Source organism: Paramormyrops kingsleyae, chromosome 24 (assembly GCF_048594095.1).
Source record: "Paramormyrops kingsleyae isolate MSU_618 chromosome 24, PKINGS_0.4, whole genome shotgun sequence".
Taxonomy (NCBI): Eukaryota; Metazoa; Chordata; class Actinopteri; order Osteoglossiformes; family Mormyridae; genus Paramormyrops; species Paramormyrops kingsleyae.
In genome coordinates this window covers 192,693-218,562 of record NC_132820.1, presented here as the reverse complement: position 1 = coordinate 218,562, position 25,870 = coordinate 192,693, and the positions used below count along the sequence as shown (strand labels likewise).

The 25,870-nt window shown below is 51.3% G+C and overlaps 1 protein-coding gene across 1 annotated transcript in view; it reads right to left on the bottom strand.

Annotated features, from left to right (window-relative positions):
* The window catches only part of LOC111859228 (uncharacterized), a 54,362-nt gene that overhangs the window by 2,874 nt on the left and 25,618 nt on the right, over positions 1–25,870 (bottom strand). The window contains exons 2-4 of the mRNA XM_023841735.2: positions 22,847–24,499; positions 354–470; positions 179–251 (exon numbers count right to left, since the gene is read on the bottom strand). Of these exons, the coding sequence (XP_023697503.2) occupies positions 179–251; positions 354–470; positions 22,847–24,499 (1,843 nt within the window). The remainder of the gene's footprint in view (positions 1–178; positions 252–353; positions 471–22,846; positions 24,500–25,870) is intronic.

Below are 25,870 nucleotides of genomic sequence, written 5' to 3'. Positions count from 1 at the left end.
GGACAGTGTGAGCAGGACAATGACCCGTCCGGGTAACCCCCTGCAGTACAGCCAAGGAGACATGAGGGGACACCGTTCTGTCATGTATGTCCATCTATTATCCACAGTTCTATCACTTATTTCTATGAGTTAACATGTATTTGTCCTCCAGTATTGAGCAGAGCTGTGGCACTCTTACCTTGAAACGGCACCACCTGGTGGCATTCTGGCACCTGGTTTCCATTCATCTGCTCCATGTGCCTTTGCTTCTCCTGCAAGACAATCATTTCCGTGTCACCCCAGCCGGACTTGCTCACTAGGTCAACCACTCAAAAAACCCCACTAGTTATTACTGGTCACTGCCGAGAACCCACTTGTAGGAGGTGCTTCCGAATGATCTGGTTCTTCAGCATGGGGTTAAAACTTCCTGGGGCAGAGCGGGACACTGACACAGCATCCTGAGGCCGGGACACCATGGCTGAGCTCGGATCCTTACAGAGGAAAAGAGAGAATGGTCTGTTTAGACATATGTGCTTAGCCAGAGGTTGTGTAATTATTTCCCAAGACATGACAGCATCAAAAACATCTAAAATATTCCAACCAGTGAGGATTAGGCATCATAAGAATCTAGCAAAGCTTTGCAGCAGCTGTAGTCGGTAAACATTAGGTGATATTAGTGGGTGACGTGCAGTACAGAACACATTCCTGCCTGTCAGCGTAATTCCAGAGCAGAAGGTGGGAAATTGCTCGTCTCTATTGTGAGAAAAATGCAGAGTTTCCATCCCTGGCTGGAAATAACTCGGTGAGGGAGATGTGGGGGGAGGGGCAGGCAGTCCCACACAGCCAGGAATTCCTCACTCCCCCAGAGTTCTAACTGCTCTGTCCGATTGATGGTATCATGGTGAAGGAGCCCAGTAACGCACAGATTTCTGACATTTTCAAAGGACGGACACTGTTTGCGGTGAAAACAGTTTTTGAAACAATCAAAGAGAGCAGTGAACGCGCACTGAGAGAGGTTCAGACGTCCAGCTGTCTGCCCAGTGTTCACATGTGAGCGACAGGCTCAGCAGTGCTAGTGCTGGTTATAGTAACTGATCTTGATTTCATCTGATAGGATATTTAAAACACTACAAGGAAGGAGTGATGATAGAAGTGTCTGTGTGTGTTTGTCTATGTGCATGTACACTCACCTAAAGGATTATTAGGAACACCATACTAATACGGTGTTTGACCCCCTTTCGCCTTCAGAACTGCCTTCATTCTACGTGGCATTGATTCAACAAGGTGCTGAAAGCATTCTTTAGAAATGTTGGCCCATATTGATAGGATAGCATCTTGCAGTTGATGGAGATTTGTGGGATGCACATCCAGGGCACGAAGCTCCCGTTCCACCACATCCCAAAGATGCTCTATTGGGTTGAGATCTGGTGACTGTGGGGGCCATTTTAGTACAGTGAACTCATTGTCATGCTCAAGAAACCAATTTGAAATGATTCGAGCTTTGTGACATGGTGCATTATCCTGCTGGAAGTAGCCATCAGAGGATGGGTACATGGTGGTCATAATGGGATGGACATGGTCAGAAACAATGCTCAGGTAGGCCGTGGCATTTAAACGATGCCCAATTGGCACTAAGGGGCCTAAAGTGTGCCAAGAATACATCCCCCACACCATTACACCACCACCACCAGCCTGCACAGTGGTAACAAGGCATGATGGATCCATGTTCTCATTCTGTTTACGCCAAATTCTGACTCTACCATTTAAATGTCTCAACAGAAATCGAGACTCATCAGACCAGGCAACATTTTTCCAGTCTTCAAGTGTCTAATTTTGGTGAGCTCGTGCAAATTGTAGCCTCTTTTTCCTATTTGTAGTGGAGATGAGTGGTACCCGGTGGGGTCTTCTGCTGTTGTAGCCCATCCGCCTCAAGGTTGTGCGTGTTGTGGCTTCACAAATGCTTTGCTGCATGTAACGAGTGGTTATTTCAGTCAAAGTTGCTCTTCTATCAGCTTGAATCAGTCGGCCCATTCTCCTCTGACCTCTAGCATCAACAAGGCATTTTCGCCCACAGGACTGCCGCATACTGGATGTTTTTCCCTTTGCACACCATTCTTTGTAAACCCTAGAAATGGTTGTGCGTGAAAATCCCAGTAACTGAGCAGATTGTGAAATACTCAGACCGGTCCGTCTGGCACCAACAACCATGCCACGCTCAAAATTGCTTAAATCACCTTTCTTTCCCATTCTGACATTCAGTTTGGAGTTCAGGAGATTGTCTTGACCAGGACCACACCCCTAAATTTGATTGGTTGATTAGATAATTGCATTAATGAGAAATTGAATAGGTGTTCCTAATAATCCTTTAGGTGAGTGTATGTGTGTGTCTGTGCGCATGTATGTGTGTGTGTGTGTGTGTGCGCATGTATGTGTGTGTGGGGACATTTAATTTTTTTGGTTTAGGGTTATGTATTCGCGTACGTGTATGCATGTATGTGTATGTGTGTGTGTATGTATGTGTATGTGTGTGACTGTGTGTGCGTGTGTGTGTATGTGTGTGTTTGCACGTGCTGCACATGTGCACACACACCCGCTGTTAGCCGATGACTGATCACGGGAGCGGTTTGGTGGTGTTTCTCGCGAAGACCGACAACAAAGCTCTCTGTCTCTCATCCTGCGTGTTCAGACAGTAGGCAGAATATCATTTACATTATAACTCTGTACTACCCAGGCCTCTCTGTCCCTCACGGCCAGCAGATCCGCCACCACACTCCTTAGATCTGGCACACTGACAATGTGAGCAGTGGCAGCAGTAAATACAAGCCTGACTCCCAAACCCTACACCAGACAACGACCAAAGCCAATGGCAGGAGAAATGACACAGCTGTCATCCACACCTGATAACGTGTCAGGCAGGAAAACCATCCCGGGTAAAGATAGCATATGAACTCCATCTTAGTGCCACCTATCCCTCTGTCACTTAAACTTTCTGTCCAGTGAAAAATGCTTAATGTCATCTGCCATAGCCATCAGGGACACTGGCTTCAACCAGTGACTATTTGATCAAAATAATGGCTACATGTTTATTCTCAGGAACCCAGTGACGGCAGTGAAAGTAACAAACAGGAAATTTGGGAAGGTTCTGACATACTAAAATCAATTTGCTGTTTCCATGAGGCTCTGCTACTGTTTCCTTTGGCAAAGTCTCACTCTGACCTATTAGCATTAAAAACTGATTTTTGTCTCTTTGGACAGTTTACTGAACAATCGCCAGGTAACACTTTCCAGAAACATTTTACTATGACTGGAAGCACTCAAACTGTCTGAATAAATCACAGTGAAAAGTGGTGAGACAGCTCGCAATAGATATGTACCCATATAATCACCTTCAAATGTAATTTCCTGTAACGAACAGTAGATGGCGCAAAATTAATCTTTTCTATTTCGATCATCGTTGCTTTCTGTTTTCCGCTAACATGTCATGTGTGGTATATATAATTCGCATTGTGTCATAGCTTCCAAAACTATTTTTAAATGTAGCTCATTAAATGACTTGTGCGTTCCTCCAAATTCACACGTGGAACTTTCAGATTGGAGCAGGTTTATTATCTAGCAGCAGATTCAAAACATTGTCATTAAGTGGAGCGATAAGCAAAGTAGTGCGACTGATAGGAGGAAATGAAGCAAAGTGGGTCAATGTAAATGTCAGCGTGCCACTTCTTTTGAGAAAATGTTTAAACAAATATTGATTAATTCACTAAAACAACAATCACCGTGGAAATTTCCTCACTTGTGCAGCTACTTACATATAAAAATAATTATACATAACCATGATTCCCGTTCTGGGGCTCTATCGCTTTAACTGTATTGGTTCTTATCTCAGGTCAGCCTGTCACCCCGCCTTCCTGCAGACTCAAGTCCAAAGCAAACATGGTACTGCTCTGCCAAGCTTCCTGTTCAGCTCTGTCCCAGATTTCGGCGTGTATCAGTCTGCAAGACTGCTGCAGAAACTCTCAACAAAAACACCAGGCCAGCGGGACTAAAGACGCGCTCGCTGTGCTAACACTCCGTGGCCTTTATCGTGTGTTTATTCACATAATGAGTCACCTCGCCCAGGCAATAATCAGTCCTTCTCTGAGCTGTAAGCTAGTTGGAGGTGCTGGAAAATGCCCTTATTTACATCGCCTTTCCATAACCCACTGGAGACCAACACCAGGAGGATGTGTTCACTGTTTACACATCCACCCGGCGCCGGCTTAGAGCGGCTCTGGCTATGGCAGCGCCTGAGGATTCCAGGGGGCGCTATATCACCACAGCACCCCACCCCCCACCTTGGCAAGCACAAACCACTGAGGCACCTGTCTCTTGCACCACGGAATGCAGCAGTGACATCACACAACAACATGGTGAGCACCCCCTCATCCTCAAAATGCAGCTCACCTTCAGAATACAGATTCAGCAGCAGTGAGTGGGGTCACAACTCCCCCCAGAATCTCTCACTGCTGACTAGGCACTTTGCCAGGGAGAGAATGCCCTTAGCTTGCACTTTCCATGTCTGAGCTTGGGGTGAAGGATAGAGCTTAGCAGTCATCTTCACTCCTTATTTTCTTTCTGTGGCCCTCGAGAATGGGATCCAATGGCCACCCTCTGCCACTTTCCAGAGTGAGCCGCTTGCCTTCCTTCACCTCCAGGCTGCTGGTGGCTCATTCTCTCCAAGCTCGAGTCCAACATATGGGCACCGTAAGCTCGGCCCCAAACCACAGCCGAGGCTGAGAGGACGGTCAGTCCGTGTGGCCCTGACACTGAGGACTGATGGCTGACTCAGCATCACAGCAGAAGTAAAGAGAGCCATCAGGGTTGCCTCTGCACCAATCTCTGCATCAGAACCAACCAATTCAGCTTAAATTCTGTCCTTGTAGGTTTGGAGCCTATAAAGACTTCCCCTGAAAACAACATGGGCCTTTCCCCCATATATACTATAATGCAATCAAATCAGCTTCATTGTTCTTGTGCCTTTTGACGGCGGTTTGCCCCTGTTGCTGGGGTCTTGCTGTATCAGACGGGTGGCACGGGGGGGTAAACTCCCATGCAGGGGGAGGTAAGATGAGTGCATCATGTGAGAAGTGGCGTCCTACATCTGATTTCACAGGATAATCAAACATGCTTTTTGCCAGAAGGACCAGATGCTTTCAGGTTGCCTATAAGTGGAAATATACAACACCATGGAATGTGATGTCCTGTCTAAATAAGAACTGCAGCTAAGTAAATCTCAGCTGGACTGTATACTGCATAACTGTGTCCAAGGGCTAGAATTGACCACAGTAAATGTTCAGTAAACAACGGAACTGAAGATGAGTAGCCATGGTCCTAACAGCCGGCTATGGTTACATCTGGTTACTTCGGAAGGTCCCAACTGTTGTTTTGATGCCTTTGATGGAATAGCAACACTGGCAAAGACAGAGGAGGCAATGAGGACAGAAGCAGACAGAGAGGAGCTAAAGGCAGACAAAGAGATTTAGTCAGAGGATGCAGAGGCAGAGGAGGCAGAGGCAGACATAGAGTCACAAACATAGTCAGAAACAGGAGACAGAGGCAGACAGAGGCAGGGGAGGCACAGAGGATGATTTCACAGTCTGATACAGTCTGTGGGTCTCTTGTTCTGTTCATCGTTCAGAAGCAGCATGAAAACTGGGCTAGACTACAGGCCTCAGCAGAACAGGATCAGAACCACCAGCACTCAATTGGCACCCTTGTCCCACTTCACACCTGGTCAGCCAGAGTCACATGGGCTTGGTGAAGAAGCAGAGCCAGCCAAGCAGGGGATCGATAAACCAGCCTGGGATGTGATATTGATGGATCCATCAGGCCGTCTGCTGGAAGCCATGCCCGGGCATCTGACATGACAGCCGTGTGCACCAGGGGCGGCTTGCTCATCAGCAGCCAAGCGGTGGACATGGAGTGGGGGGGGGGGGGTCTGGGCTGGGCAGGTGATGAATGTGACGCTTGACCTACTTGTGGAGCCGTAGGCATGTTCAGGGCTGTGCGATGCATCAGACAGACAGCCTCCCTGACACACGCACACCCCCCCCCCTCTTAGTGCACACAGTGCTGGGGGGATTGTGGCACCTCCCTTTAGGATGGCAGGGCCAAGCAGAAACACAGAAAGCCGTGGACAGTGGAAAGGAATGCAGGGTGCAGAACGCCATGGCAGCAGAAAGACCCCACATGATAGGAATAGAGCATCCTGAAAGCAGGAGGGCAAACAGGAAGCAAGGATGCCCATGGCTCCTGTGGGCCCCTTTCCCGGGCTTCTTCCTTGGGCCCTTTAGGGGCCACACCACTGCTGTGGGGAAACGCAAACGAATACCATTAGCATTAGCGGTGTGTACAAACACTACCCCCACGGTGAAGACCTCCGTACCGAACCTGTGTGCTCTCCACATCTGCCCTGTCATACCGTTAGCATTAGCGGTGTGTACAAACACTACCCCCACGGTGAAGACCTCCGTACCGAACCAGTGTGCTCTCCACATCTGCCCAGTCATACCATTAGCATTAGCGGTGTGTACAAACACTACCCCCACGGTGAAGACCTCCGTACCGAACCTGTGTGCTCTCCACATCTGCCCAGTCATACCGTTAGCATTCGCAGTGGGTACAAACACTACCCCCACGGTGAAGACCTCCGTACCGAACCTGTGTGCTCTCCACATCTGCCCTGTCATACCGTTAGCATTAGCGGTGTGTACAAACACTACCCCCACGGTGAAGACCTCTGTACCGAACCTGTGTGCTCTCCACATCTGCCCAGTCATACCGTTAGCATTCGCAGTGGGTACAAACACTACCCCCACGGTGAAGACCTCCGTACCGAACCTGTGTGCTCTCCACATCTGCCCTGTCATACCATTAGCATTAGCGGTGTGTACAAACACTACCCCCACGGTGAAGACCTCTGTACCGAACCTGTGTGCTCTCCACATCTGCCCTGTCATACCATTAGCATTAGCGGTGTGTACAAACACTACCCCCACGGTGAAGACCTCTGAACCGAACCTGTGTGCTCTCCACATCTGCCCAGTCATACCATTAGCATTAGCGGTGTGTACAAACACTACCCCCACGGTGAAGACCTCTGTACCGAACCTGTGTGCTCTCCACATCTGCCCTGTCATACCGTTAGCATTAGCGGTGTGTACAAACACTACCCCCACGGTGAAGACCTCCGTACCGAACCTGTGTGCTCTCCACATCTGCCCTGTCATACCGTTAGCATTAGCGGTGTGTACAAACACTACCCCCACGGTGAAGACCTCTGTACCGAACCTGTGTGCTCTCCACATCTGCCCTGTCATACCATTAGCATTAGCGGTGTGTACAAACACTACCCCCACGGTGAAGACCTCTGTACCGAACCTGTGTGCTCTCCACATCTGCCCTGTCATACCGTTAGCATTAGCGGTGTGTACAAACACTACCCCCACGGTGAAGACCTCTGTACCGAACCTGTGTGCTCTCCACATCTGCCCTGTCATACCGTTAGCATTAGCGGTGTGTACAAACACTACCCCCACGGTGAAGACCTCTGTACCGAACCTGTGTGCTCTCCACATCTGCCCAGTCATATGCACTTTACCTTTTCAGGTGATAATGGCCTTCTCTGTGTCACAAGCTCTGTCCTCTCTAACCAATATATGTAATTTCTTTCGTAAGTTATTAATACTGCGGTGAACTTGAATCGATCACAGTGCAAAGAGATGATCAAAAGCTACTCTTTGTGAATGCGAGCAGCCCGCTGGCGTGTCTGCACGGTCATTTTGACGGCTGGTTTGTGACAGCCCGTCCTCGCTCTCCCACAGGGGCAGAGGTTAATGCATCCGCATTCTGCCTGCATCGCCCCACATCGGCGTTCCCTTCCCCATCTGCGAGCCCCACCCCCCCTGCCCCCCCTGCTAGTCCTCCTTGGGGCAAGGTTGCTTGAATAAGCTCAGGACACCTTCCATAGCCACCCGTGCGCAAATAAAAGCCCACCCCCCCCACGTCTGCAGAGCTGTCCAGTATGGTGCTGAAAGGCTTGCCTGCTCATCAGGAACAGTAGCTCCACCTCAGCCGTCCAGAAAGATCACCTGGTCAGATTTCAGGCCAATTTCATGGGGAAATGTGGCCTGTCACTGTATCTGTTTTTCCCTGGCAGCGGATCTGAATCTCTGCTTCCAGAATCCCCCCGGTTCCCCCATGGTGTCGGCCTGAGTCCTAGCACCTCCACAGTGGGATACAGAGGTGCCTCGCTTTTCCTCCTCCCTCTGCCTCCACTGAGCAGACAGGCGGTAGGAGCGAGCTAGCTCTGGGGGTGCTGAATGGTTCCTTTAACAGTGAGGGTGGGGGGCACCACTCTGTCGCGCTTTATCTAATGCTGAGGGTCACATGCCAGACTTCCATCAGCCCTCCTGAGATCGAATTTCGGGTTTCTCAGCAGGGTAAAAAAATATGTTTTGATCTCCTTAACAGTCAGTGGGGATTAAAAAACAGAGAAACATGGAGGTTGGAAAGAGATAAGAACAGAGGAAATGAAAGGATGCTGCTAGTACTTCTCTCCTCTTCCTTGTATTTTTCTCTCCCTCTGTCTCCCCCTCTCCCTTTCTCTTCCTCTCCTTGCTCCCATTCACTTGCTGCCCCATCCTTCCATCTCTCCCTGCCTCTCTCACTTTCCCTGCCTCACTCCTTTTGTCAATAGCTGTTGTTCCATGGAGGAGAAAGAGCCTCTTTCTTTGTTGTTCTGCAAGCTCTTCAGGGGGGGAATGAAGAACTGAAAGCAAGATTCAAGGAGAGGGAAAAGAATTATATGTTAGAACTGATCCGATTATACAATCCAGAAAATAGCAAAAGGGGGACATTTACCCCCCACAGCAGCCCGCCCTGCTATCTTCACTCATATTCATAAACACAAAGGATGCTCACATTCTCTCATTGTCAGGGGAACCAGCCTGGAGATGCAGCCTGACAGAGACACGGGAGCTCCTCTGTTATAAAGGGGAGGAGGCTGGATGGAGACAGGGAGCTCCTCTGTTATAAAGGAGAGGAGGCTGGATGGAGACAGGGAGCTCCTCTGTTATAAAGGGGAGGAGGCTGGATGGAGACAGGGAGCTCCTCTGTTATAAAGGGGAGGAGGTTGGATGGAGACAGGGAGCTCCTCTGTTATAAAGGAGAGGAGGCAGGATGGAGACAGGGAGCTCCTCTGTTATAAAGGGGAGGAGGTTGGATGGAGACAGGGAGCTCCTCTGTTATAAAGGGGAGGAGGCTGGATGGAGACAGGGAGCTCCTCTGTTATAAAGGAGAGGAGGCTGGATGGAGACAGGGAGCTCCTCTGTTATAAAGGGGAGGAGGCTGGATGGAGACAGGGAGCTCCTCTGTTATAAAGGGGAGGAGGCTGGATGGAGACAGGGAGCTCCTCTGTTATAAAGGGGAGGAGGCTGGATGGAGACAGGGAGCTCCTCTGTTATAAAGGAGAGGAGGCTGGATGGAGACAGGGAGCTCCTCTGTTATAAAGGGGAGGAGGTTGGATGGAGACAGGGAGCTTCTCTGTTATAAAGGGGAGGAGGCTGGATGGAGACAGGGAGCTCCTCTGTTATAAAGGGGAGGAGGCTGGATGGAGACAGGGAGCTCCTCTGTTATAAAGGGGAGGAGGCTGGATGGAGACAGGGAGCTCCTCTGTTATAAAGGGGAGGAGGTTGGATGGAGACAGGGAGCTCCTCTGTTATAAAGGAGAGGAGGCTGGATGGAGACAGGGAGCTCCTCTGTTATAAAGGGGAGGAGGTTGGATGGAGACCTTTTCACATGGTCACTTTCTAGTCTACCTGTCCTCTATGTTTTAACTTTAACCTTAAACACCCCCAACCTTGTACCTTCCCAAGTTATGCAGCCTCCGGTCCATCCCACGAGTGAAAAAAGCAGACAGGATTCATACTGACGGCTAACTGATGGCTCAAGTGGTGAATGGGGCTGCAAGGACAGCCAACCCAAGGCAGAAGATGAACTGGCTTTGTGGGATGGAGGTGACCCTGCTGGAAATAACTGGGGTTTTTCACACAAAGTGCTGCCTGTTGAACTTGGCTGCTCGGTAGTTTATCTAGTAGGTTGCTTAAATCTCAGCCATTCATCCTTTCAGCAGCAGCAGTGTTGTCAGCGTAGATGCTATCAGCCATTTAAAGCCAGGCACAGATTACCATCGCAGAGCAGCTTCTGACTTCACTTTTACTGCAACAAAGAAGTTATTCTGAATGCTGAAGGCTGTATGTCATGACGCCATTTCTCAGTTATGTTACAGAAGTGACATCAAAACAAAAATAAGTAACGTGTCAATATGATTTGCCCACACGTACATGTTCTCCAACATAGATAGAGGCGGAGTTTACAGCTAATGATCCCCTGAAAAACACCCTAGAAATGTTACATTTGCTATTGTGCCTATTTAATATAACAAATACATAATTCCCAGCCTGGGAGAGGCGAGAGCACAGTGTGAAACCCTCGAGAAGAGCTGGGCGTCGTTAATTATTCATCTCCAATTTAGGGGGGGGTCATTAAGGCACACAGCAAAGGAGGGGGAGCCGAAAGTGAGAGGCGGGAGCCGAGCTGAGGATGAAGCCCATTAGTGCATTAACTGAGCTCCACAAGAGCCCACAGCACCTCCTTCACGGGGTCCGGAGAGGCTCATGCCACGTGCTGGGCTCCACAAGCTCCTCATGCTGTTGCTCCAGGCCCCCACCTCACAATGAGCCCCAGAGATTCACCACGAGACCCCGCCCCCCATCCAGGGCAGAGGATGCTCAGAGTCGCTTAGAAGCTTTCACTGCTTCAGGAGTTTGGCTGGTCAGGCTGTGTCAACTTGCCTTGCCTCATGCCTGGACCACAACAGAAGCTGATAGAGAAGCTTCTAGAAAAGGGCCTAACTGGCAAGCAGAGGTTCAATCGCAATGGTGGTCTGCCCAACCTACTGAAGAGCCACAGGTACATGCTGCTCATACCATTTTTGCTTGCTGGCGGGAGGAGCGGGCCGCCTTCCACACGATGGTCAGAATTTCCGGTTATGTGTCATGGCAGATAACGACAGACATCGCTTCGCTGTAAAGGTCACGACATGCCTCTGGAAGCACCGGATTGTACCTCCCACCCCCCTTGTTACCCACGAGCCCTCGGGTCACCTGGTCATCAACACAGAATGAGGCTCACTGCATTGTCTCTACAGCACAGGCTGATGTGCCTGAGCTCATCCAACAGGCTGGGTGCCGTTCACAGCCAGATGCTGCATGGTCTGCTGCAGTCTGTTGAACTAGATGGTGACCCAGACTCATCCATTTGCGATTACAGTAAAATCCTGTGCCTTTATGGGACCTGGCAAAACAGTCCGTTATATCCAAAGTCCGTTATATCCAGAGTTGCTGTATGCCCAGAACACAACTACAGGACACCATTTACTCATGCCACACCCCAGCAGACACACTTGTGGTATAGATTATTATATTGTACATGTAGTAATCCAACTTTACCTGACCAGATGAGTGACTATTAATAATCCCGACTACGTACGTATCTGCTCTGGATATCACCGGCACGCCACGCGCCTTGTAGGCGGAGCTGCATGTCCCTTATAGCCGAACAAAACCACAGCTAAGAGCGGCCCTGGGGACCAAATTGTTTGTCAGTTATAAGCGAAATTCTGTTATATGCGAGTCTGCTATATCAAATGCTTTTTCTGCATGTTCTTAAAAGCGCACGGCTGGGACCAGCAGACCTTGTCTGTTATAAACAATATTCCGTTATAAGCCAGTCCACTGTAACGGGATTTTACTGTATTTTTAAACTTTGTCTTCAAACATTCGTAAATAAATGGCAGTAATGATACTGATCACATGAGAGCCCACTGTTACTCACAGAACCAGACCAGAACCATTTACGGTTTACGGAAAGCCTGAATTACATCCAGAGATAATGGATGTGAGGGTAAATGTTATTGTTAATAATTTATATTGGAATTGCACATTAATTATTTATAATATAGATTATCTGACACTGGCTGGTTATGGTGTTACAAACAGCTAATTATTTTGGGCATATTAAGGGAGTCTGACTGTACCCCCTCACTGGCCCCCCCAGCTGGACACTCAGAGCAATGGAGCCCTCGCAGTGACTGCTGCCGCCACCCGTCTTGGCCACGTTTATTTTTAAGTGGGGCATGTGGGCGGACGCACTGTGGACCAGCTGACCAGACAATGCCGTGTCACCGCTTCCCCCCCCCCCACCGGCCCACACGCCCGTCCAAACAGACGGCTCCACCAACCCACACTCTCATGACGAGTCTTCCACAGCTTTCGACCTAGTTTATTCTACATTCGTTTCACCCTCTGCTAGTCCACCGGGGAACAATTAACCCCCCTATACCCCCCAGCGAGACTCAAACTCCATCTCAACATGTCTGGGTTACGCCGCTTCACTGCCTGAACTATTGCATCAGTTTTGTAATTGTGTCATTTTGCAAGCCTGCGTCTGGGTCATTTTCTCGAACCTTGGTGTGAGTCTTGCGCCACTTGCGGAGGCTTTTCTGTCAGTCTGCCGCGTTGGCCTGCCAGCTTCGGGCCTCTTGGCTCTGCGTGTGTGTCCTCCGGTGTCTCTGTGCTGCTGTCGGCTGTTACAGAGAGCTTGGCCCAGGGAGTGGAAGAGCGGTACTGGGCTTCTCACAGCACACATATGCTGACTGTAGCTGAGTCTGCCAGCACACACCCCTCCAGTTTGCTCTGCTTTGCCCAGATGTCTGTCCGCCCCACACCACCCTCAGATGGTGTGATCACGCGGCGGGAAAAGGAGCAACGCATCATAAAATCAGCCAATTGGGCAGGGGTGCATTTTAAAGTGGCCAACAATGGGAGCAGCGTAACTAGCATTTAGAAGCTCTTGCGTTTGCCATGCGGCTGAACTATCGGGGTGGCCTGCAGAGGCTATAAATAAAGCAGCATCAGCTCTGTGGACGGTCCTGAGGGACACACTGCCCTGAACGGCGGCTCGGTGCCAAAGTCCCGCGCCTGATTCCCATCCCATCTCCACCGCTGCACCCGGGAGTGAGGCGAGCTGGTAAGTGGATGTCCTCCCCATAGTCGAGAGAGCATCAATGGATCAAACCAAACCACCCCTACCCCCCCCGCAAATTAGGAAAGTTGCCCTGCTAATATATATGTCCGCTGGGTGCCACTAAACAGACTCTGGGAGGGGGGGAGGGACAACAAAGTAGTGTGTGTCTGGGGGTACAATGGAGGGGGGCGGGGTTTAGAGAGAACAGCGGAACAAATCAGCAGAGCTGCTATAAAGCATTTCATTTTGCCTGAGAAAGACTGGATCCTGTCCTCCCCCACATCTGCCAGGGGATGGTACCGGCCACTGGCACGGAAGCGCTTCAGTGACAAACAAATGAGGCCAGTGAAAGAGGGGGCCCATGCCAGCACAGACCAGTGGAAGGGCTGCAGAGACACAAAGAGAAGGAGATACACTCACTGATAGGAGGAGATCCCAAAGTCCGGAGTGAAGTCATCAACAAGAGACGGCTATGCAGTCAGATATGACCAGAGACGGCTGCTCGGTCAGTTACAGCCAGAGACGGCTATATGCTCAGTTACGGTCAAAGACGGCTATATGCTCAGTTACGGTCAGAGATGGTCAGGTATGGCCTGCTGATCCTGCTGATGTTTCCCTATGGGAGTGCATGCGTATGTGTGTAAGTGTAAACATGTGCAGGTGCAGGTGTGTATGTCTGTGCCTACAGCAGAACTGTTATTTAGCCCAGCTTTCTCTTTTGTTTCCTGACTCACACAGCGTGCTGTTCTTCCCGTTTTCAGGTTACATAAGCAGGGGTCAATAAGGGATTTACCAGAGAGAGGGGGGGGGGGGAGGGAGAGAGAGCGAGGAGGGAAGGGGAGAGAGAGAGGGAGAGAGAGCAAGGAGGGAAGGGGAGAGGGAGAGAGAGAGTGAGGAGGGAAGGGGAGAGGGAGAGCGAAGAGGGAAAGAGAGCGAGGAGGGAAGGGGAGAGAGAGAGGGAGAGAGAGCGAGGAGGGAAGGGGAGAGGGAGAGGGAGAGAGAGCGAGGAGGGAAGGGGAGAGGGAGAGGGAGAGAGAGAGTGAGGAGGGAAGGGGAGAGAGAGAGCGAAGAGGGAGAGAAAGTGAGGAGGGAAGGGCAGAGAGAGAGGGAGAGAGAGCGAGGAGGGAAAGGGAGAGAGAGAGGGAGAGAGAGCGAGGAGGGAAGGGGAGAGGGAGAGAGAGAGTGAGGAGGGAAGGGGAGAGAGAGCGAAGAGGGAGAGAGAGCAAGGAGGGAAAGCGAGAGAGGAGGGAAAGCAAAAGAGAGGAGGGAAGGGGGGAGAGAGAGAGAGAGAGAGAGAGAGAGAGAGAGGGAGCAGGGATCCTGTTTGGTTTTCTGTTTTTTTTTCCTTCTTGTTTTCCTCTAGCTTGAGGAGACGCCATCGACCACAGGAAGCCCAAGCTATGTTCGCTATGTGACCTCTGGTGATGCTGAGTGCAGATTCGCCTCCCCCGCCCCCTCATACCCTGCCTGTCCACAGATCAGTCCTGCATCTGTGTGTGACGTGTGCGTGCTGGGTGTGTGTGTGGCTGAGCTATGTCCCTCCCAGTAACCCAGCACCAGTCTGCGAGCTGCTTCCAGTCCCCACAGCCGTCTGCCTGCCTGCCCTCTGTCTACCCCCAGCTCCGCCATTATCCTCGCTATTTGCTCTCTCTCTGCCTTGATATCTCTCTTCAACAAAACAAAGTGAGAGAATTAAATATGAGCTGCTTTCAGTGATCAGGGAGCCTGGAGATAATGAGAGAAAGAAATTACAAGGGGGGTGGGGTGGGGAGGCAAACGGGAAAATGAAGTGCGTCTTCAGGGCATGGCAGGTAAATAACGCATTTTACTGCGGCTCAACTGAATCTGCTTGGCCAGAGGAAATGCGGGTGCATGGAGAGAGGGGGAGAGAGAGGGAGGAAGGGAGAGGAAGAGAGAGAAGGGGAGAGAGAGGGTGAGAGGGAGGGAGAGATGCACAGAGAGGGAAAGAGGGAGGGAGAGAGGGGGGGATAGAGAGAGGAAGAGGGAAAGAAAGGGAGGGTGGGAGAGGGGGAAGTGGAGAGAGGAAGGGTGAGAGAGATGGAGGGAGAGAGGGGGAAACAGGGAGAGAGAGGGGGAGGGATGAATAGAGAGGGAGGGAAAGGGGGAGAGAGAAGGGGAGAGGGAACGTGAGAGATAGGAAGAGGGAGGAAAGAGGGAGGGAGGAAGAGGGAGAGAGAAAAAGGGAGAATGTGAGAGTAGGACAAGAGGGAGAGTTTGAGAGAGATAGATGAGAGGGGGAGTGAGAGAGGTAGAGAAATAGAAGGAAAATGAGAGAAAGACCAAGGGAGATGGGGGAGAAGGACAGAAAAATGATGGGAAAGAGAAAGGTGGGTTGCAGAAAGTAGGAAAGAGGGAGGCATTGAGTGACAAATATGAAAGAGTGGAGGGCGGGGCTTGTCCACAGAGCTACAGCTCACAGAGGAAGCTCACAGTGGCAACTTCATTCTTTTCAGGAAAACACTGGTAGAGTTTTGTGTTAACAGCCTGACTCCCCCCCTTCCCCCCACACACCCTCCTCTCTTCCTGTGCAAATAAAAGCCCAGCAAGCTAAAGAATGGAGCTGAGACAGACTCTCTCCAGCGGGAAGCACACAAGAGCTCAAACTTTCGTACATACACACTTCCCACAGGGGCGACCTGAACACAGAGCGTGAGCACAGTGACCTTGTGCCCTGATACACTAACGCTACTCAACACTGCCTTGTGCCCAGATACACTAACCCAATTCAACATTGGCCTGTGCACTTATATACTAACACTACTGAACACTGCCCTGTAACCTAATATACTAGCACTACTCAACACTGCCCTGTGCCCTGATACACTAACACTACTCAACACTACCTCATATTCTGATAGACTAACAGAACTCTACACTGCCCCATACCTGCATCCACACAGCTCTGTACCATGATACACTAACATGACTCAACACTGCATCTCTCTCACACAAACAATCCAGCCCAGGACTCTGAGTGTCACAGAGGTAACTTCCCTCCATGGAGACACTAAAACTGGAACCACCACTTTGGTAATCCGTAGGCTCCCCCCCACCCCCACCCTTGCACCCCCTCGCACCCCATAATGATCCATGCTGCTCAGCTCTGTGCTTTGACTTACATTCTGCTCAGTTTCCTTTTACATTTGTTTTTAATAACATAAAAGGTTTCAATTTGATGTTTTTGTTATTCTTTTCAAACTGGCCTTTGAATTGCTGAATGTAATCATAATTATAATTATAATCATAATAATTATTATAAGTTCTTCACAGCACCTAACAGAGAGCCCCATACAGTGGCACAAGCCAGGTGGGTGAACATCGCCGCCACCCCCCCACCTCTCCAAACCCCCCTGCTCCTCCCACACTCCACAAGACTCACTCCTTCTTCAGAGCTATTCAGGAGGTGGTATCCAAACACATACACTTTGTGTATTCCTGATGTTGTGAGGACTCTCCATTAATTTCTATGGGCATAACCCTAATCCCAACTATGACGACCGTAAGCCCTACCCAGCCCTAACCTTAACCATATTTTAGTTTTCTGATTGCAGTCACAGATTTTTTATAAAATTGAGGTTTATATTATGGGGACCTGAAAAATGTCCCCACAACCTAAAAAGCAGGAGGTTTGCCACTTTGTGGGGAAATTTGCTCCCCAGATTGTGGTAAATACAAACCCAGACAGACAGACAGGCAGACACACACACACACACACACACACACACGCAATCAGGCATGCATGCACACACACACACGCAATCAGGCATGCATGCATGCACACACACACAAACACTAACGTGAGCTCCTGACCCACTTAAAGGCAGATCTGAAATTGGGGGGAGGCTCAGCTGAGGACACATTGGAAACATGGGTGAGCTTTTTACTTCCTGCTGTGGATCTGACTGTAAATTAGATCTTGGGAGTGGGCCAGGGTGGGGCAGGATCCAGCAGATTGGGATTTTTACATCTGCTCCACTTGCCTGTACAATTTACTGTATATCTGAGTATGTGAGTATATATCTGCATGTGTGTGTGTGAATATATCGGAGTATGAGGATATATATCTGTATGTGTGTGTGAATATATCGGAGTATGAGGGTATATATCTGTATGTGTGTGTGAGTATATCGGAGTATGAGGGTATATATCTGTATGTGTGTGTGAGTATTTCTGAGTACGTGGGTATATATCTGTATTTATGTGTGAGTTTATCTGAGTATATGGATATATGTGTGTGTGAGTATATCTCAATATGTGGGTATATACAGTATTTGTATGTGTGTCTGAGTATGTCTGAGTGTGTGTAGGTTTGAGTATATGTGTGTGCATGTGTGCATATCTAAGTGTGTCTTTGTGTATCTATGTGTATCTGAGTATGTCTAAGATTCATTGCACTCCCCTTTCGCTGTCAAGCTGGAACAAGGTGAACTCCGTCACAGACCTACTTACTTACGTGTACTGTTTGCACAGGAAAACACACGGCCGTCGCCACAACAACTCCCCCCTGCGTGCAGGTGCGCACGCTGTCCCCACGCCCTGCTTCTCCAGCCATGGGCTCAGAGTCCACCAGGTTGCAGGCCAGCATCATGTGTCGTGCCACTAACCATCCTATGGCTGAACATACAGTGCATTCCCAGCTCCTGTGTGCCCCTCCCCTGCCGCAGGAGAAGAGACTAACCTTTCAGCCTTAGCACACGCGGAGCCGAGCGCTGCATGGGTCATACTCACTGCTCACTATTATCATGTTTTAAAATAAATTCCCTTCCTGTTCAGTCAAACCAACACACTTTTACTGGAGAATTTAAAAGATCAAATTAGGTTTCAGAGTTTCACTTCTTAGAACTTGAGTGTTCAGGTTACAGGGTGTAACTGTCATGCCACCTGCTGTGTGAGAGAAGTATAGATAAAACAGCCCCCCCATCTTAGGCCCTTACTTTTACTAGCCAAGGGAGTACATTTGCAGGAACCGCAACAGCGTTCATCAGGCCCGGCACGTAGCCCGCACTCTGGGTACGCCAATGCACCGTAAACACAGAGCCCTTTGTGTACAGCACTGTGTGCTAACTCTCCCAGCTGCCTCAGCGTCCGATTCATCGCTGACACCCCCCCCCCCCCCGATGCCTCAGGGGAAACACACATCCATCAGAGCGAGAAGGGGTGGGGGGGGAGAAAGTACAAGAGAAAAGAACTGAAGAGAGAGTCACATGCTCACTGAGATAATCTAAACACCCCTGCAGACATGGCAGGCCAAAATGAGGCGTTTATGCACTTTTGCACGCATTGTATTATTTTGGTTATCGATTGTTTAGGGATTAAGTGCTGTGGTCAGCATGGCCCTGCCGGAAACAGGAGAGGAGCCAGTGTTTAGAGAGGACTGCTCTCTATGAATGAAATCTGACACAAGTGGGAATTACGGATATTTCCATGATGAAGAGTCAACGGAGCAGAGAAAGAAATCTGAAGAGACAACAGGGGAGGGGAGACGCAGGGATGGGGGGGTAATATTCACTCTCCATTTTGGCTTTATGGGCCCCTTCAGAGACATACGGCTTGCTGTATGACGAAGTAGGGGCTTGTGGGTAACAGGGAGTGATGGATGCTGGTCTAGAGCAATGAGCGACTTGCTGCCCTCCACTGCTTTGTCTAGACATGGCGGGGGCAGCCTAGGTTACAGGGTTTGGGACTGGTGGAAAACTACTGCAGTTGCTATTGAGGACAATTAGCCTGTCGCAGGGCGAAGGCACTTGCAAACACGACGCATTCAGGACAGCACTTCTGCTGGGGCTGCAGAGAGGAAAACAAGAAGCGTATTCCTGATTAGACTAAAGCAGGAGCTCAGCCACCAACAGCAGCCAGCCAGCCGGCCAGGGAATCTCAAAAAAGAAGGATTATCCCGACAGGCAGCCCATCTGACGGCGACAGCCAGAAGGATAATCCCGACAGGCAAGACCGTCTGACGGCGGCAGCCAGAAGGATAATCCCGACAGGCAGACCGTCTGACGGCGGCAGCCAGAAGGATAATCCCGACAGGCAGACCGTCTGACGGCGGCAGCCAGAAGGATAATCCCGACAGGCAGACCGTCTGACGGCGACAGCCAGAAGGATAATCCCGACAGGCAGACCGTCTGACGGCGACAGCCAGAAGGATAATCCCGACAGGCAGACCGTCTGACGGCGGCAGCCAGAAGGATAATCCCGACAGGCAGACCGTCTGACGGCGGCAGCCAGAAGGATAATCCCGACAGGCAGACCGTCTGACGGCGACAGCCAGAAGGATAATCCCGACAGGCAGACCATCTGACGGCGCAGCCAGAAGGATAATCCCGACAGGCAGACCGTCTGATAGCGGCAGCCAGAAGGATAATCCCGACAGGCAGACCGTCTGACGGCGACAGCCAGAAGGATAATCCCGACAGGCAGACCGTCTGATAGCGGCAGCCAGAAGGATAATCCCGACAGGCAGACCGTCTGACGGCGACAGCCAGAAGGATAATCCCGACAGGCAGACCGTCTGACGGCGACAGCCAGAAGGATAATCCCGACAGGCAGACCGTCTGACGGCGGCAGCCAGAAGGATAATCCCGACAGGCAGACGGTCTGACGGCGACAGCCAGAAGGATAATCCCGACAGGCAGACCGTCTGACGGCGGCAGCCAGAAGGATAATCCCGACAGGCAGACCGTCTGACGGCGGCAGCCAGAAGGATAATCCCGACAGGCAGACCGTCTGACGGCGGCAGCCAGAAGGATAATCCCGACAGGCAGACCGTCTGACGGGGACAGCCAGAAGGATAATCCCGACAGGCAGACCGTCTGACGGCGACAGCCAGAAGGATAATCCCGACAGGCAGACCGTCTGACGGCGACAGCCAGAAGGATAATCCCGACAGGCAGACCGTCTGACGGCGCAGCCAGAAGGATAATCCCGACAGGCAGACCGTCTGATACTGGCAGCCAGAAGGATAATCCCGACAGGCAGACCGTCTGATACTGGCAGCCAGAAGGATATTACAAACAGGTTGACCACCTAATTGTAATAGATAGCCCACTTATTATAGATAAACCACTTAGCCTTAACAGAGAGAACACCTAATCCTAACAGACAGCCCACATATTACAAAACAATGGACCACAGATGGACTACAAATTCTGTCAGGTAGACTACCTAGAAGCATCATTTATATGACAAAATCTCAACAGACTAATTTATCTCAGCAGACAAAACAAACTCTAACAGATATACTACCTAATACCAACAGACAGACTGCATAACTCCAACAGGTTGGTTGTTTAGAAAGACCACCGATCAGGCTCTCTGGTAAAACCAGTAGTGTTAGTTCATGATAAAAAATGAAGGTTCACCCATCCCAGGATACATGTGTGGTTCTTTTGTGGCTTCTTATTCAGGTGATTGCTTTTTATGGTAATTTTATGTTTGGTATCACATGAATAGACAGAAAAGCAGCAAATCCTTTGTACCTCATCACAACTCTGCAGTGAATCACAGAAACCCCATGGAGCCCACTTACAGAGCGGGGCTTAGCAGACATCAAAGGAGGGGAATGACAGGGGGGTGGAGGGAGCAGCAGCCCCGAGAGGGAGGAGATGTCTTTTTTCGTGGGGGGAAGTGCTAAACCAAGGCCCCCTTTTGCCTACAGTCACAACGGCCAAGAAGCCAAACCTGACCCACCACCAAATTCATTATCCCTTTATTAGTCTGTTGAAAGACTGCAGCTGGGCTGAAAGAGAGAGGTCCCCCCCCCAACCCCCCTGCCTTCAAACGGTGCCGCTCCTCTCAAAGAGGGACCATAGCGCTCGGGAGTGAGCTGCCACCACTTTGAAACCCAATCCGCTTGCGGCACAGTCGGGCCCCGCCCCCTCCATGCCCCCACCCCTGTCCCTCCGGGAACATGTGGGGGGAAGTTCACGCTCCTCCAAATCACATGACGCCCACTCATGCATCAGCTTAGGTGCCCCAGCCCTGGCCTCTCCAATAGGTTAACACATCGCTCACTTTCAACACCCCGGGATATCAAAATAGGAACTGCTCATGAGACGCCAAAAACAATGTTTACTTTTTCCATTGCGAAAAACTGAGGGGATAGTAGGGCCAGAAAAGGAAAGACATATGGGGGTGGATGTTAAGTTGCAGGGGGGCTCTCTCACTAATTGGAATGTTAGAAAAATTGTGCTAGCTACCCCTCCCCTCAAAAAAAGTGGACTTGTGAGGAGCTCATCACGAATGGTACACCCACCAGGTGGGTCTGTAAAGCACCATGCTGGAGACCGTGCTGAGGGGGTGTCCGCAGTTTCCCTCAGGAGTGGCACACCCCACCGCACGAGACGGGTCTGTAAAGCTCCCTCAGGAATGGTTCACCCCGCAAGACGGGTCTGTAAAGCTCCCTCAGGAATTGTTCACCCCGCAAGATGGGTCTGTAAAGCTCCCTCAGGAATGGTATGCCCCACCAGGTGGGTCTGTAAAGCACCATGTTGGAGTGGTACACCCCACCAGGCAGGTCTGTAAAGCTCCCTCAGGAGTGGTACACCCCACCAGGCAGGTCTGTAAAGCTCCCTCAGGAGTGGTACACCCCACCAGGTGGGTCTGTAAAGCACCATGTTGGAGTGGTACACCCCACCAGGCAGGTCTGTAAAGCTCCCTCAGGAGTGGTACACCCCGCCAGGCGAGTCTGTAAAGCTCCCTCTTGAGTGGTACACCCCACCAGGCAGGTCTGTAAAGCTCCCTCTTGAGTGGTACACCCCGCCAGGTGAGTCTGTAAAGCTCCCTCTTGAGTGGTACACCCCACCAAGCAGGTATGTAAAGCACCATGTTGGAGATCCTGCTGAGGGAGTGTCCGTGGTTTCCCCCAGGAGTGGTACGCCCCACCAGGTGGGTCTGTAAAGCTCCCACAGGAGTGGTACACCCCACCAGGTGGGTCTGTAAAGCTCCCACAGGAGGGGTACACCCCGCCAGGCAGGTCTGAAAAGCTCCCTCTTGAGTGGTACACCCCACCAAGCAGGTATGTAAAGCACCATGTTGGAGACCCTGCTGAGGGAGTGTCTGTGGTTTCCCCCAGGAGTGGTACGCCCCACCAGGTGAGTCTGTAAAGCTCCCACAGGAGTGGTACACCCCACCAGGCGGGTCTGTAAAGCTCCCACAGGAGTGGTACACCCAACCAGGGCGGTCTGTAAAGCTCTCACAGGAGTGGTACACCCCGCCAGCTAGGTCTATAAAACTCCTTCAGGAATGATATGCCATGCCAGGTAGGTCTGTATAGTGCCAGGTTGGAGACCCTGCTGAGGGAACATACACAGTTTTTGTGCTTCCTCTTCACATTAGGTCAAAAAGATTTTCCAGAAGCTTCCCGACCTATGTCAGGGAGCTGACTGAACTAATATCTCATCTTCTGTGAGAAATGTAAAGGCTTGAAGCTTAATTTTCCACAACCACAAAATCTCCACACAGCCACTTGGGCCCAAACCCTTAATGCCTCCTCCAACATTGACACACAAAAGGATAACCCTCTGTGATCCTAAAAGGCCTCTGGGCCACAAATGAGAGATGGCCATCTTCCTCATGTAAAATTACAAAATTCTTTACTTCTGGCCAATCAGAGCCTCAGGTGTGACACCCACAGGCTCATACTCCTACTAGATCAGCAACCACCAACCACTTATTTACTGTGGTAGCACATGAAGGGAACAATTACAACAGCCATGCTACTCACCGCTCTGCTGCCTGGCATCATCCCGCCAGCCTGCATGCCCCGTGGCATGCATTGCTGCATCTCCTGCTGCTGCAGCATCTGTGCTTGCCCAGAGGCCATTGCCGGCACCGCCGGCTGCACACTCGAGGAAGAGTAGTGGCTCAGGGATGCCTGGCCTGGTGTCAGGGGGCTGAGATTTTGGGCAGGCAGGATGGGGTCGAAATGTCGGAGCGGCTTGGTGTTGGTGAAGGAGTATGGGTCCTGTGCCATGCCCACTTTGCCCAGGACCTGCTGCGCAGCTGGGGAAGGCTGTGTCTGTGATTGCATAGGTGACTGCACTGGCTGCTGTTGCTGCTGCATCAGGAGCTTCAGACTGCTGCTTTGGTTCTGGGTCATGGCCTTGAAGAGCTGGCTGGAAGCACTGGCCGACTCACCCTGAGAGCTAAAGTGAGTGGGTGGAGCCGAGGGCGGGCCCTGGTGCTGGAGGACGGGGCTTGGCCGCTTATCTGGTCGGTAGGGTGGGGAGGGCCGGGAATTTCCGGAAGAGGCTGGGACCCCTGGCAGAACCGGAGCTGAGGAGTTCTGGATGCTCTGTGGACTGAAGGGGGGCTGGGCCAGGACAGGGCTGCTCAGCTTCTCAGGCCGGTAGGGGGGGGAGGGACCTTTGGGAGGTGTGGGACCCAGGCCAGACATGAGCGAGCCCTGGGGGCTCTGGGTACTTCCTGCTGGACTGAAAGGTGGCTGGTGGGGGGAGGAACTGGCCAGCTTCTCACCAGGCCGGTAAGGTGGTGAGGGTCCAGCCCAAGGGGCAGCCTGGGGAACTGGAAGGGGAGGGGCCGGCTGGCTGGAGGAGGGACCGGCGCTGGAGGACAGGAGCTTGCTGTTGGATGCCATTTGCTGCAGTTGCTGGGCTCTGGACACCTCATGCCAGGTGGAACCAGGGCGACTGGACAGTGCTGCAGACAACATGGGTGAGCGGGCCTGACCCTGGGTGTGGCTCTGAGAGGATGAAGCAGAGAGCGGGGAGGCAGAGAGAGGAGAAGGGACCACCTTTACCGTGTGGGAGAGGGAGTAGGCACTCCCCGTGGGATGGGGACCGACCTGGGAGGATCCTACTGGAGGCACCGGGGAAAAGCCTGGAGAGCGGGTCAGGTGGTTCTCCAGATGGGAGGGTCCCTGAGGGGAGCGTTTGGGAGTCCCCGCCCCTTCAGGGTGTATGAAGCCACCCGATCCACCCACTTGTTCATCCCCCTTGTTCCCCAGGATCTTCTCAATGTCCAATTCTGTGAGGGATGGATCCGGGTTCTTAGTAAGTTCATCCAGAAGGTCCTGGAGCTCTTGTTCCACTGTGGGGGCGGCACTGGCCCCACCAGGGTTAAATGAACTCTGCATGGTCCCCCCCACCATCGAGTCAGGGCTGGCTTTTGGTGGTACGGAGTATGGAGAGCCCAGGCCGTTGTGATTTAACCCATTGCCCTCTAGCAGAGGGCCATGGGGTCCTGTCCCAGCTCCCGAGGAGAAGGGTGAGTGCTGGAGGCCAGGGCCCATGGCCAGTGTGACATCGTCCAGGCACGGGCGCTTGCTGCTCCCCTGGGTCATGGGGCCACCAGAGACCCCATTTGGCAGCCTCGGCCCCTCATCCACGGCCAACTTCCTCTTCGTCGATCCAGGCAACTGTAGAGAGAGGAAGACAAACAGCTCAGGCTTGTGATCCAAAGAGCAGGATGCAGACAGAGAGATCCAATGCCTTTAATGACCGACAAGCAGGCAAAACAGGAGCTGCTGGGGAATGAAACACACCTGCCAGCATGAAGGCAAACAGAACAAATTCCTCACCTCTGCTAAGGAACAGCCGAATGAGACTACAGAAAATACCATCTATGAGTCTACAGACAAACTTGAAACATTATAATGGATTTACAGAGTAGTGTGTGCAGGCCTATGAAGGCTGCATTGAGCATTCAACTCAGCTGGCTAAGCCAACGGTGAAGGTCATAACAACCTGTCTGCATGTGGACAACCACAGGCGAAGACTGAACAGGAAGTACAGAGCGATGTGCAGGAAGTGTAGAGTACTGAGGACACCACAGCTCAGGGCCAAGGCACAGGACAGCAGGGACAGGGGACGAGGCAAGTATATATAAAATATGCTTTTGTCTGGGGAGTTTCCGGATCATTCTGTGGTCTTGTTCAGCAGGACGTCATACATTTCGGGATCAATAAAGTACATATCTATCTAATCAATCAATCAATAAATCAATATCTTTCTATCCACACACAGACACACATACAGGCACACACACACACACACACACACACACAGTCTGGCCGCCTACAACTCTCAACATTCCCAAAGCTACTGAAAACATGCCACATTCCCGGCAGTTTCCTCAGCCTCGGCGTGAATCAGAGTCGCATTCCAGCTGTGTGAAGCAGCATCTTGCCATATTTCCCGTGCTCGCCTCATTCTTCCTGACAGCCGCCATGCCCGCGGATTGCATCGGGCGTCTCTGATAAGCGCCTGGGCTGTAAATCATGGAGCTAAGTGGCGGAAAGGTTAATGTCCAGCACTTAGAGCCCCAAAAGCTGTATCTCACCATCCCCCCCACCCCCCATAAACCTGTCGACATATGCCAGCACCATTATGTGTGGAAGGTGTGGTGAGCTCTAAGGAAGGTCCGGGGCAGACACGGATACAGCAGCCATTATGGAGGGGGGGGGGGCAGTGAAGAGGGCACACACCCACTAGGCTGTCAGTTTCTGTACCTCCAGTGGTGGCCTTGGCTTTGACTAAGCATGGGGAGGTGCATATGTGGAGGCCCCCTTCCATGTGTCTTTCGTGTCCCCCCCCGCCAGCGTGTGAACAATTCCGTGCTCCGATGGAAGCCGACTTGGCCACGATTAGGTGGTCGATGCTCTGAGACAGTGTGTACGGCCAAGCATCACTGCTTGTGCATCAGATGAGATGAGGGGCCAGGCTATCAGGAACCCCAAAGGTCCTACATGAGCACTGACATTATTTCAACCACCTGTGTTTGAGTCAAG